General features: G+C 47.0%; 1 protein-coding gene across 12 annotated transcripts in view; it reads left to right on the top strand.

Moving 5' to 3' along the window:
* Positions 1-15000, top strand: part of slmapa (sarcolemma associated protein a) — a 92468-nt gene that overhangs the window by 34058 nt on the left and 43410 nt on the right. For all 12 annotated transcript variants that reach the window (XM_078247617.1, XM_078247624.1, XM_078247622.1 and 9 more), the window contains 2 exons: positions 9511-9547; positions 12551-12613. In XM_078247617.1, the coding sequence (XP_078103743.1) occupies positions 9511-9547; positions 12551-12613 (100 nt within the window). The remainder of the gene's footprint in view (positions 1-9510; positions 9548-12550; positions 12614-15000) is intronic.

The following is a 15000-nucleotide window of genomic DNA, read 5'->3' on the forward strand; positions in this document are numbered from 1 at the left end:
TTTTATTTAGCCTCAGACGTCCCCGATTAGGCTGCTGATTGTTAATCTTTTTTGGATTTGTTTTACAACACAATGTGAGGCTTGAACTGTTCAACATGCCGTCATGAAATGAAGCTGGAAGTCTGAAGTGGTTGACATTTGCCAGAGAACAGCCAATGCACAGCTGATTTCTTGTGGTATGTTCAGATAACTGTTGGGTTTGTTATTCATGTCTGCTGAAAACAGACTAAACCACAGCGGTGTTGAAATATACGTTACTCCTTTCTCCTTTGTTGTTTCTTTTACACAGTATTTTCTTTTTATAGAGGTGTAATCTTCACTGATCTCCTGATTCCATTACTGTCTTCGATTCAACATCACGATGCATCAAATACATGTTTCTATTAAAGCCATATAGGGTATTTAATTCATAGCTTTTCAAGCTTCAAAAACCAAAGATTCTGCAGAGCTCTGATACTAAATAAACTGGATACATCAACCTACAGCACTGAGCACACGGCCCTTCCTGAATGTGTAACACATACCAGAATATGTAAACAGAAAGGTTGTGGCACACATTAAATAGTAAACAGAAATAATCGATGATGGCCCGGCCATGCATTGATTATTTGATTCATTTCAACACCTCTATATTTATTAACAGTCCCATCTCTGTACAAATCTGTGGCAAATAGGGAGGTCCTCTAGGACTACTGTGGCTCTTTCCCGTGCTTAGCACCGCCCAAGATGACTGTGATTGGTTTAAAGAAATGCCAATAAACCAGAGCACGTTTGCTCCCATCCAGGAATGCTGTGTGGACTAGCCGGACCCTCCTCCGCAGCGCTGTGGAGGAGGGTCTGGGTTCAGATAGTTCAGGCAGCTGCAGAGGGCCTCTTATATTTACCCGACAGTATCAGTGTGCGGACCTGCTAGCGCCTGTATTCACAATGATATTTAGTCTTTCATACACATGTACTTCAAGAAGTCCACTATCAATCCTGTGCCCAAGAAAATATGCGGGACAGTTCAAAATGTTTCGGTGTGATTGTAAAACCTCTTTAGTGGTAGAAATATCTGAGCAGGGCACAGATGGAAACTACTGCCAGAGTTTTCCATCATCAGTCTCTGCTGGACTGCATGCATAACACACAGCTCAGCTAGATCTGATGTGGATGACTGATTCCTGTGGACCTGTGTGTGTGTGTGTGTAGACTTGATGTTCCTGTGAGCCTTAGATGAAGAGCTGTGGGCTTTTCCCATCTTTTTTTTTTTTTTTTTAGATTATTTTTTGGGGTTTCCTGCCTGTATTTTGACAGGACAGCTAGGTGAGAAAGGGGGGAGAGAGAGAGAGAGGGGGGGGTAAGACATGCAGGAAATCATCACAGGTCGGATTCGAACCTTGGACCTCTGTCTCAAGGCATAAACCTCCAAGTATATGTGCGCCTGCTCTACCCACTGAGCCAACCCGGCCACTTTTCCCATCTTTTTCAAATGTGTAATTTTGGAGCAGGTCTGGTCTGTGGTTGATGATGACAGAAAAGGGTTTCATCTCGCTCTTTTTTCAGACTTATAGACCCACAGCCCGCTGCTCTGAAGCCTGGCATCACCACACAGCCATCGTACGGTATTACAGCAAGCATGTTTAGTTAGTCTGTAGTTCTCTCTGCCGTTGTGTTTCCTTTATAACGTCAGTTAAGTCAACCTTAACCAGACTGAGGTTACCTTAACGGATGTTATAGAGGTCCGCTAAAACAAGCGCTAAAGTTAGCTATCGAGACTCACCCCCCCCCCCACCCTGTCAAGACACACTAATCCTAGACGCGGGCGCTGGACGGAAAACTGACAACTGCGTCGGTCTTAAACTAGCAAAGACACTTGCGTCGGGCTTTGGGCTTTACGCTGCACAGGGTGCAAGAAAGGGACCCCTTAAGTAGAAGCTACTTGTTTTCCCCTTACGTGCAACCTATTTGTGAAAAAGACCATTGCTTTGAGCAGACTTGGCAGTTAGTCTCTCTCTCTCTCTCTCTCTCCCTGTCAGTAGTAGCTTGCTCTAACTGGACTAGTAACGTATCAGCCCGACAGGCATCAAGAGATTTCTGTCCGAGCCCGGCACCGTTACAATCTCATTTTGTTCTCAGACTAATGACACATGTACGTGTGTTTGTGTGAAATCTTTCATTAAGCAGCTGGAGGAAGGCATTCAGAAATGTCAACAGATGAGGTCATCAGCTCACACGGAGCAACAAGCTCACGTTAATAATCTGTTACAATGTTCAACGTGTTAACCTTCACTGCTTGCTTCGTTTCGACCGTGATCAGAAAACCAGAGGAGACTCGTTACCTCCAGGGCCGACGTTATAACATGATTAACTCTGCTCCGCTCGCAGACACACACACAGAGACACACACACACAGAGACACACACACACACAGAGACACACACACACACACACACACACACACACACACACACACGCACACAGAGACACACACGCACACAGAGACACACACACACACACGCACACAGACACACACACACGCACACAGAGACACACAGACACACACACAGACAGACACACAGACACACAGACACAGACACACACATACAGAGACACACACGCACACGGACATGCACACAGACACACACACATGCACACAGACACACACACACACACACACACAGACACAGAGACACACACACACACACATGCACACACACACACACACAAACACAGAGACACACACGCACACAGACGCACGCACGCACACAGACGCACACGCACGCACACAGACACACACACACACTCACACAGACACACACATGCACACACACACACACAGACACACACACACAGACACACACACACACAGACACACACACACAGACACACACATACAGAGACACACACGCACACGGACATGCACACAGACACACACACATACACACACACACACACAGACACAGAGACACACACACACACACACACACACACACAGACACACACAGACACACAGACGCACGCACGCACGCACGCACGCACGCACGCACGCACACAGACGCACACGCACGCACACAGACACACACACACACTCACACAGACACACACATGCACACACACACACACAAACACTGAGCTCTCTTAAAGGAGCCGCAGCACCATTTTACAACAAATGTCTTATCACGTTGATGTGACCGAGCCCGGCCCGACCCCGACCATCATTTCTAAATATCTGTCTGGACCCGTCGGGCTCGGGTCGGGTATCTATGCCTTAATGGACACAGCGGTCTCGAGCGAGAGAGAAAAGGCGTTAACGTGGAACGCTATCACACTTTCCTTTCTCCCCTCATTGGACTAAGTTTGTCGACACTGCTGTGTGCGTGCATCAATAAGTGAGTCTGATGTCCTGTAGGTACGGGACGATGTTTATTGAATGCGTTACTCAGTGCAAATATAACGGAGAATTTAGCTAAATCTCAGTAATGTAAAAGTAAAGTAAAAAGTGCTTACTATTTCAACTGCCAATTTAGGGGACATCGCCCAAGCCTAATCTTAGCTAACGTTAGGCTGTGACAGACAACGGCAGGCGAGCTCCTGTGAAGTCATGAAAGCTGAGCTGTACGTGTAATGTCACGGTAAAGCCAGAGGCTGACTGACAGCAACAGAGATGCGGCGCTCTGTTCATCCTCCGGTACCTACGGTACTGTAGAAAAACAAGTACCATCACGTTTTCAGAATTTTGGTACTGACCTGGTATGGAAGTGTCCGGTCTCGTGACATCCCTACTCTGCGGTGGGCGTAATGTGACGCTTTTTAAAGATGATTTTTTTGGGGGCATTTTAGGTCTTTTATTTTCATAGGACAGATGAAGACATGAAAGGGGGGAATACATGCAGCAAAGGGCCGCAGGTCAGAGTCGAACCCGCGGCCGCTGCGTTGAGGTGTAAATCTCTACATATGGGTACGTGCCTCTACCAGGTGAACTACCCATGTTAATTACATTTTTAAGTTTATTATTCATTGTCGCAAATGCATACACAGCACAACGTAGTGAGAATCCGTTTGCATTTGAACCCATCCTATCAGGAGTGGTGGGCAGCCACTGTTACAGAGTACATGAATGACAACCTCATGGTGGGGCTAGATGAAATGGGCAGAGGTGGCCTAAAGGTTTGTGACCAGTAGGTCGTTGGTTCAATCCCCAGACCGACAGGATAAAATCTGGGTGGGGAAAGAGAGAGAACAGCGATTGTCCCTCCCTCATTAACCTCCAACCGCTCCAGTGGAGCTGCTCAGTGGCCAGCAGATCAGACTGTGGTAGTACTGGGCAGCTTCCAGTATGAATGTGATCAGATCAGACTGTGGTAGTACTGGGCAGCTTCCAGTATGAATGTGATCAGATCAGACTGTGGTGGTACTGGGCAGCTTCCAGGTATGAATGTGATCAGATCAGACTGTGGTAGTACTGGGCAGCTTCCAGGTATGAATGTGGTCAGATCAGACTGTGGTAGTACTGGACAGCTTCCAGTATGAATGTGGTCAGATCAGACTGTGGTAGTACTGGACAGCTTCCAGTATGAATGTGATCAGGTCAGACTGTGGTAGTACTGGACAGCTTCCAGTATGAATGTGATCAGATCAGACTGTGGTAGTACTGGACAGCTTCCAGTATGAATGTGATCAGGTCAGACTGTGGTAGTACTGGGCAGCTTCCAGTATGAATGTGTAACTGTGTGAATGTGATCAGGGCGTTCCTGCAAAAAAGAGGCTTCCTCTCAGTGAACCTTCCCTGAATAAATAAAGGTTAAAAAAAAAAAAAATAAATGAGGGGAGCTCCAAAGTCATTAGGCTACATTGTCTGGGTAGAGCTCAAGATCTTTGCTCGACGGGTTCAGTCTTAATTTCTATAATTTTATTCGGGCTCGGGTTTGCGGGTTCTGGGTTCGCTGTAAATGAGCGGTCAGGTGATGCGTTTCAATTAGCGCGAAAATGGATGCTGAGGCGGTGATACGGAGGCTGGCCTCTGGAGATTACGTTTTGGTTGCACCAGCAAAGAAAGCAAAGTCTGAGGGGTGGAACACTTTTGACCATGTGCATAATGAGAATAATGAGCCACAGGGTTATGTGAAATGCAAAAGATGCGACATTCTGTTAATGTCGGGCTGTAAACGGGTTCGTGTTCTGGCCTAAAAACTGAGACTGGTCCCACTGTTGGCTGATTTAATGACATGTATCTGAAACATCTCTGTTTGTAAAATACAGTGGAAAGAAATGTCAAAACTTAGCAATGCATTCAACCTCATAAGTGAAGCCCCAGTTTACAGATTGTCAAAATCCTTGTGTGGATAATGGCTATTTGATTAATGAACTGGCAACAAAAATCTCATTGTGGATATGGGGCCTCCTGCTGTGATGATGCTGTTTGAGTGACAGTACTGCTGCAGGCAGTAGTGCTAAATAAGGCAACATTATGCACAATGATTGCCGCAGTATTGAAAATTAAGGCTTGACAGACCACTGTGACTGAATGAATGTAGCAGAAACAAATGGTTGGAACCACGCAGTTAGATGGCGTCATTAAGGACATTAAGTCCTTGTTAGGAAGTCTCACCACCAGTGTTGGAGCAATCACACAGACATTGGGACAAAAGAGTGCTACAAAATCCATGCATCCATCCATCTTCGTCCGCTTATCCGGGGTCGGGTTGCGGGGGTAGCAGCTCCAGCAGGGGACCCCAAACTTCCCTTTCCCGAGCCACATTAACCAGCTCCGACTGGGGGATCCCGAGGCGTTCCCAGGCCAGGTTGGAGATATAATCCCTCCACCTAGTCCTGGGTCTTCCCCGAGGCCTCCTCCCAGCTGGACGTCCCTCCACCTAGTCCTGGGTCTTCCCCGAGGCCTCCTCCCAGCTGGACGTCCCTCCACCTAGTCCTGGGTCTTCCCCGAGGCCTCCTCCCAGCTGGACGTCCCTCCACCTAGTCCTGGGTCTTCCCCCGAGGCCTCCTCCCAGCTGGACGTCCCTCCACCTAGTCCTGGGTCTTTCCGAGGCCTCCTCCCAGCTGGGACGTCCCTCCACCTAGTCCTGGGTCTTCCCGAGGCCTCCTCCCAGCTGGACGTCCCTCCACCTAGTCCTGGGTCTCCCCGAGGCCTCCTCCCAGCTGGACGTCCCTCCACCTAGTCCTGGGTCTCCCCGAGGCCTCCTCCCAGCTGGACGTCCCTCCAGCTAGTCCTGGGTCTCCCCCGAGACCTCCTCCCAGCTGGACGTCCCTCCACCTAGTCCTGGGTCTCCCCCGAGGCCTCCTCCCAGCTGGACGTGCCTGGAACACCTCCCTAGGGAGGCGCCCAGGGGGCATCCTTACCAGATGCCCGAACCACCTCAACTGGCTCCTTTCGACGTGAAGGAGCAGCGGCTCTACTCCGAGCTCCTCACGGATAACTGAGCTTCTCACCCGATCTCTAAGGGAGACGCCAGCTACCCTCCTGAGGAAACCCATTTCGGCCGCTTGTACCCTGGATCTTGTTCTTTCGGTCATGAGTGCTACAAAATGAGTCATAAATTGCTGTTACATAGTTAATTACTTAATTTGTGTGTACTTGCAGCCAGTTTCATTCTGTGCCGTGTTTAGTAACCAGTTTGAGTAAACTTTGCATCACAGCTCACAGAGACGTATTAAAAAAGACTACATAAAAGATACACAATCTAGTATCTCATGAGACGGTTGTTTGACGTTTGTGAGACGACATGTTTATGAGGATTATTTCCTGGAGGATAGGAGTGTCAAGTGATCTTTGGGCTGCAGAGCTCAATGTAATGCCGCTCTGAAAACACGTAACTCAGCACAGTGAAATCAGTCTCTGGTGTTCACTGTGATGGATGATGTTGCTCTGTGGAAGTTGTTTGTCACACTGAAGGAGAACAGCTGCAGCAGACACCCTGCACTGTTGGTGCAAAATGTACAAAAGCCCTTTTTAAATGGTTGGCTCAGTCTTTGAGATATCTTGCATCCAGTTCACTTACCTAAGCTTTGGCCTTGAGCACAAAGCAACAATCACTAAGTACCTTTTCCACCTGAAACCATTCATTTTCTCTGTCTTTTTTATCCATCCATCCATCCATCTTCATCCGCTTATCCGGGGTCGGGTCGCGGGGGTAGCAGCTCCAGCAGGGGACCCCAAACTTCCCTTTCCCGGGCCACATTAACCAGCTCCGACTGGGGGATCCCGAGGCGTTCCCAGGCCAGGTTAGAGATATAATCCCTCCACCTAGTCCTGGGTCTCCCCCGAGGCCTCCTCCCAGCTGGACGTGCCTGGAACACCTCCCTAGGGAGGCGCCCAGGGGGCATCCTTACCAGATGCCCGAACCACCTCAACTGGCTCCTTTCGACGCAAAGGAGCAGCGGCTCTACTCCGAGCTCCTCACGGATAACTGAGCTTCTCACCCTATCTCTAAGGGAGACGCCAGCTACCCTCCTGAGGAAACCCATTTTCGGCCGCTTGTACCCTGGATCTTGTTCTTTCGGTCATGACCCAGCCTTCATGACCATAGGTGAGGGTAGGAACAAAAACTGACCGGTAGATTGAGAGCTTTGCCTTCTGGCTCAGCTCTCTTTTCGTCACAACGGTGCTGTCTGTCTTTTTAGATTCACATAAACATAAACATGTTTTTATAATGTTGTATGTGTGTCTTTCCGTCCCATTCTTGGGAACTCAGTATCTCAGAGCACCCTTGTCAGTTTTCATTCCTACCCTCACCTATGGTCATTAAGGCTGGGTCATGACCGAAAGAACTAGATCGGGTACAAGTACAAGTGGCCAAAGTTGGGTTTCCTCAGGAGGGTAGCTGGCGTCTCCCTTAGAGATAGGGTGAGAAGCTCAGTTATCCGTGAGGAGCTCGGAGTAGAGCCGCTGCTCCTTCACGTCGAAAGCAGAGCGATCAGTACTGGAGCGCCCTGCTAAGTGTCCAGGCACGTCCCAGCTAGGGAGGCTCAGGACTGAGTGGGAGGGACGTCCAGCTGGGAGGAGGTCTCAGGGAAGACCCAGGACTAGGTGGAGGGAAGTCCAGCTGGGAGGAGGCCTCGGGGAAGACCCAGGACTAGGTGGAGGGACGTCCAGCTGGGAGGAGGCCTCGGGGGAGACCCAGGACTAGGTGGAGGGACGTCCAGCTGGGAGGAGGTCTCGGGGAAGACCCAGGACTAGGTGGAGGGAAGTCCAGCTGGGAGGAGGCCTCGGGGAAGACCCAGGACTAGCTGGAGGGGACGTCCAGCTGGGAGGAGGTCTCGGGGAAGACCCACGACTAGCTGGAGGGACGTCCAGCTGGGAGGAGGTCTCGGGGAAGACCCACGACTAGGTGGAGGGACGTCCAGCTGGGAGGAGGCCTCAGGGAAGACCCAGGACTAGGTGGAGGGACGTCCAGCTGGGAGGAGGCCTCGGGGGAAGACCCAGGACTAGGTGGAGGGATTATATCTCCAACCTGGCCTGGGAACCCCTCGGGATCCCCCAGTCGGAGCTGGTTAATGTGGTTCTGGAAAGGGAAGTTTGGGGTCCCCTGCTGGAGCTGCTGCCCCCGTGACCCGACCCCGGATGGATGGATGGATGGATGGCAGTACACAAATAATTGAATATGCATGTCTTATGCTGGGGTAATCTATCCCCTTTAGAATAACATATATGTTATAACATACTGTACTTGTATTATGAATTGAATGAGAGAGGGTTATGTTTTGCCCTCATAGTTGAAGGATTTGCTGCGTTCTCCAACGCTCCTGCTGGTTGGTAGTTACACATTAACACAGTCGGCTTATATTCTGCCCAGAGTCAAGCTTACCTTCAATCCTGAGCTGGCTGTTTCCAGGTAAACTCTGTATTCTCTTCACCCGCACTAAAACAGACTTGTGTGACCTTGTGTTGCTGTTGATACAACACCACAATGTGACTCCGTTATCTTCCCGCTCTAAGTGTTAAATCACAATTTTCTGTTTTTAAAATCCCCATCGATGCAACTACTGTCATAACTCCTGTGTCCTTTGAGTGATGCAACATAGAGAACGGTGGAAACACCTCTCACTGTGTCCATGAATGCACCTGAGGAAGGAACTGTCGGCTGAAACGTTGTGTGCCTTTATTTGCACTCTTGAAGTATTTTTCCAGAGCATTAAGCTGTTGTGCAGACTTCACATTCAGATAATTGTTTGGGGCTTTTCCAGCTAGGTGAGAAAGGGGAGAGAGGGGGGGGAAGACATGCAGGAAATCATCACAGGTCGGACTCGAACCCTGTGCCTCTGCGTCGAGGCATAAGCCTCTCAGTATATGTGCGCCTGCTCTACCCGCTGAGCCAAACCGGCCACACAAGGAAAATCATTTTAAACCAAAGAAAACCTTCACAGATATGTCAAAAACCTTGAAGAAACGTGTCACAAGGCCTTTTTAAGAGCCTTTTTTCCCTTTTCTTCTGTCGCCGTGGTTACTCCTTGTGTCTTCCCTCCTTGCTGTTTCCATGGTGACAAACTGTTTCTCCTCTCTTGCTATTTCAGTGTCATCCAGGCTCCGTTACCACTACCTGTAGACAAGGTAAGAACACAAATGGGTGTCTTGTTGTCCTGTCCCGTGTGCAAGTTGTTTGTCTGTGGCTCAGATTAGCATGATGTAAGCATGCTCCTTAGTGACGTGTGTGTGTGTGTGTGTCTGTGTCTGTGTCTGTGTGTGTGTGTCTGTGTGTGTGTCTGTGTGTGTGTGTGTGTCAGCTGATAGAGGAATGCAGGGATTGCTGCCAGTTTGTGCTGCAGCACTACAGAAGTCTTTCATGTGGAACAAGAGGAAAAGTTTTTCTTCCCGTTATTATTTTTTTTCATGATGGCGCCACTAGTTTTGCATTCATTTGATGGAATAATGCTCTACGTAGATGGATACCTTATTTCTATACAGCCAATCAAATCGAGCATAAAGCAGTACGTTATTGTTCTATCATAGGCTGAACACACGGCCACACAGAGTCAGGCATCAGCTTGCTACGCAACACAAGAGCTACAGACTCTGAACATCCATCCATCCATCCATCCATTTACCAAAATGAACACATGTCTAGTGACCAAACTACACTGTGCTAATGTCAGTTTGCAGGCTGCTGCTGCACATTAAACCGCACAAAAACATACCTTTACAATTGTAGCTGATGGCTTTCAGTGTATAAAGGTGGAGACACACCGACCAGACGCCGACCGTCAGCAGTAAAGGCAGTACGACTGATCAGTGTCCCCGAGTCGGTCCAAAAAGTCCCTCAGAACACCGACGAGACGAGACGTAATACGTCTCCATAACAGCAGGCGGCGCTAATCTGTATTGTCGCCCAAAAATGATAACCGGGTCTGTCACGCGGGTCTGGTTTCTCCAGAAACTCAAAGCCAGACTGTCATGGCGTCTCGTTCAGAATACGATCTCATATTGGACTAGAAACGTGTCTCTGAAAACATGTTAAGAGAGAAATGGGCCGTGCCGTTTAACAAAGGTCAGTTTAACAGGCCGATTATGGGGTTGGTGTGTCTCAGGCTTTAAGAAGACTTCTTACCACACTGGACTGACCTTGTCATACCAAACATGGCACTTAGTGCTATCCTATAGTTTGGTATTTCAAACGACTCCTGCAGTGTAAATCCCTTTCATGCCTGAACACATGAATGTTGTGTTATACTGTATTATTTGATATTGTACGATACAGTGCCAGGCTTACTGTTAAAGTCCATACTGTACCATGTTTGCTTTCTTTGCTGCCTCAACCTATTCTCTGTTTCCCTGAAACAGTGAGAACAACAGGGCCTCAGTATAACCTGTCTGAGGAATTTAGGCTGCAGCTGATAGAGTGTGTGTGTGTGTGTGTGTGTGTGTGTGTGTGTGTGAGGGAGGAACTGTGATTAGATTTGAACCACTTCTCTAACATAATTGTCTTACAGCAGGAACCTTGAATCTCCCGGGTCTCAAAAGACACACACACACACACACACACACACACACACACACACACACACACACACACACACACACACACACTTAAGGTGGAAATGTACTGAATGTAGAAGGACAGAATGTGTGTTTTAGGACAAACTACATGTACATACAGTATACAGCATTGGCTTCATCCCGACTGGGTCATGATGCAGCGGTCTTCACTGCAATCAGACTTTTTTTTAACATTTAAATTAGGTGAGGAATAGTTCAGCATTTTTGGAAATACAGTTAGATGTTCAGATCTCATGTCTGCGTGTTAAATACAGGACTTGGTTAGCTTAGCATAAAGACTGAAAAGAGGGGTAACTGTAAGCCTGGCTCTGTCACAAGTTAAAATAAAAAAGTCAAGCACAATGCCTGTTACAGACGTCAACTAACCACATACAGTTGCCTCGTACGTACGTGGGGACGCGGCATTGCGCCCCTGCTGATTGACTATAGTACAATAGATGTAGCAATAGTACAATATAATAACAATAGATATTTGGTGTTATTTTTGGCATTGAAGAAAAAGATCTTTCTGGCCAGGTGGGGGTTCCTGTTTGTACAATTATAGAGGAAACACTGCATCTAAATATAAAAAACACAGTCTGTTATTTATATATATATATATATATATATATATATATATATATATATATATATATATATATATGTATGTATATATGTGTATATATGTGTATATATATATATATATATATATGTATGTATGTATATGTATGTTTAGGGTGAGTTGTGTGCCGAAACTCCTCTTGAGTTAGGCCGGCTACGCACTGGCTGCGTGGCGTTAGCGTGACGTTTTCTACGTCTTTACACACCAGAAACGTGTCTGACGCAGCACTGCTGCTGGCCTTGTTTGTACACACACACACACACACACACACACACACACACACACACACACACACATATTATTATATATGTATTTGTGTCTAAATGACATATAAACATCTTTTCTTATTCTATGTTGTCTGGAAACCCTTCCAACACGCTGGCGTGTTGCGTGAAAAATAGGTGTTGGTCCTATTTCTAGCATGCACGCGTTTTCTGAGACGTGCGTGTCACACAGGCAGTGTGCACGCTCTAACCTGTTACCATGGGAGCCCAAATATAAACGGGCACGCCACGCAGATGACACGCTGACGCCACGCAGATGACACGCTGACGCCACCCAGCTGACACGCTCACGCCACGCAGCTGACACGCTCACGCCACCCAGCTGACACGCTCACGCCACGCAGCTGACACGCTCACGCCACGCGGCTGACACGCTCACGCCACGCGGCTGACACGCTCACGCCACGCAGCTGACACGCTCACGCCACACAGCTGACACGCTCACGCCACGCAGCTGACACGCTCACGCCACGCAGCCAGTGTGTAGCCTGCCTTATGATCAGAATATTTAAACGGTGAGTGTGTGAGAGATTTGTATGCGTCCATGCATTTCTCTGTGTGTGTGTGTATGCGTCTTTGTGTCTTGTTTTGTGTGTACAGCATATGCTTTTGATGTCTGAATTAACTCAAGACATTATTATGTTGCCATGATGTATGCATGTGTGTGTTTTCTAGGTTGCAGCCAACACTCCCAGTATGTATTCTCAGGAACTGTTCCAGCTCTCCCAGTATCTACAGGTAACACACTGACACCTACTGGCCATTCTGTGGAACTACTCTAAAGCAGTAAATCTGAGGACTAACGCATAAAAGTTGTTATATAACACATCTTTAATGTCAGATACCATGCAACCTTACCTTCTGTGGACATTTTCAGTGTGGACAGGAAAAAGAGGACAGAAACTCGGCAGCCTTTCATTGAACTGATGTAATTTTATAGTGCAAAATAGGGCTAAACGATTATGGCCGAAATGATAATCACGATTATTTTGATCAATATTGAGATCACGATTAATTATCACGATTATTTGTTGATTTTATTGTCACATAGGCTAATTATAACTGCTTTAACTGTTCGTTACGGTGCCACTTAAATGTCTGTGATGCTCCAAAACAGACGTTAGAGGCAACAGAAACATCGCTGCACGTCACGCTAGTAAACACTAATAACACGTTACACAGCAGCTAACGTTAGTCTACCGTTAGCTACAGTAAACACTAATAACACGTTACACAGCAGCTAACGTTAGCCTACCGTTAGCTACAGTAAACATTAACGCGTTACGCAGCGGCTAACGTTAGCCTAGTGTTAGCTACAGTAAACACTAATAACACGTTACACAGCGGCTAACGTTAGCCTAGCCTTAGCTACAGTAAACACTAATAACACGTTACACAGCAGCTAACGTTAGCTAGCATTAGCTACTGTAAACACTAATAACACGTTACACAGCGGCTAACGTTAGCCTAGCATTAGCTACATTAAACACTAATAACACGTTACAAAGCAGGTAACATTAGCCTAGCGTTAGCTACAGTAAACACTAATAACACGTTACACAGCAGCTAACGTTAGCCTAGCGTTAGCTACAGTAAACACTAATGACACGTTATACAGCAGCTAACGTTAGCCTAGCGTTAGCTACAGTAAACACTAATAACACGTTACACAGCAGCTAACATTAGCCTAGCGTTAGCTACAGTAAACACTAATAAGACGTTACACAGCAGGTAACATTAGCTACCGTTAGCTACTGTAAACACTAATAACACGTTACACAGCGGGTAACGTTAGCCTAGCCTTAGCTACAGTAAACACTAATAACACGTTACACAGCAGCTAACGTTAGTCTACCATTAGCTACAGTAAACACTAATAACACGTTACACAGCAGCTAACGTTAGCTACAATAAACACTAATAACACGTTACACAGCAGCTAACGTTAGCCTACCGTTAGCTACAGTAAACACTAATAACACGTTACGCAGCAGCTAACGTTAGCCTACGTTAGCCTACCGTTAGCTACAGTAAACACTAATAACACGTTACGCAGCAGCTAACGTTAACCTACCGTTAGCTACAGTAAACACTAATAACACGTTACGCAGCAGCTAACGTTAACCTACCGTTAGCTACAGTAAACACTAATAACACGTTACGCAGCAGCTAACGTTAGCTACCGTTAGCTACAGTAAACACTAATAACACGTTACGCAGCGGCTAACGTTAACCTACCGTTAGCTACAGTAAACACTAATAACACGTTACGCAGCAGCTAACGTTAACCTACCGTTAGCTACAGTAAACACTAATAACACGTTACGCAGCAGCTAACGTTAGCTACCGTTAGCTACAGTAAACACTAATAACACGTTACACAGCAGCTAACGTTAGCCTAGCGTTAGCTACAGTAAACACTAATAACACGTTACACAGCGGCTAACGTTAGCCTACCGTTAGCCTACCGTTAGCTACAGTAAACACTAATAACACGTTACACAGCGGCTAACGTTGGCCTAGCCTTAGCTACAGTAAACACTAATAACACGTTACACAGCAGCTAACGTTAGCTACAATAAACACTAATAACACGTTACGCAGCAGCTAACGTTAACCTACCGTTAGCTACAGTAAACACTAATAACACGTTACGCAGCAGCTAACGTTAGCTACCGTTAGCTACAGTAAACACTAATAACACGTTACGCAGCAGCTAACGTTAGCTACCGTTAGCTACAGTAAACACTAATAACACGTTACACAGCGGCTAACGTTAGCCTACCGTTAGCTACAGTAGTAACTGGATTAAACACGGCTAAAATGCTGACAGCTAAACGGTGTAGTAAACTATAGAGTGTGGTGGTCTAGACCTACTCTATCTGTAACGTGTCTTCTCTCTTTTACTTTCTCTATTCATCTGTGTCTGTCCTTGTCACTGTCCGTGCTGCTGCGACGATGAATAAAGGTTAATCTTATATTTAAAGCTATAGTGTGTAGTTTCTGTCTCTCCCATGAGATATTCTAAGTAATGACAACAAAATGGGCGGCGCGTCCACATGATACAAGCCTTCCGTGATCATGTTCTCCCCCACACCACCCGACCCCTCCTCCACGCAGTAGCT

The sequence above is a fragment of the Sander vitreus genome, chromosome 4 (genome assembly GCF_031162955.1).
Source record: "Sander vitreus isolate 19-12246 chromosome 4, sanVit1, whole genome shotgun sequence".
Classification (NCBI taxonomy): domain Eukaryota; kingdom Metazoa; phylum Chordata; class Actinopteri; order Perciformes; family Percidae; genus Sander; species Sander vitreus.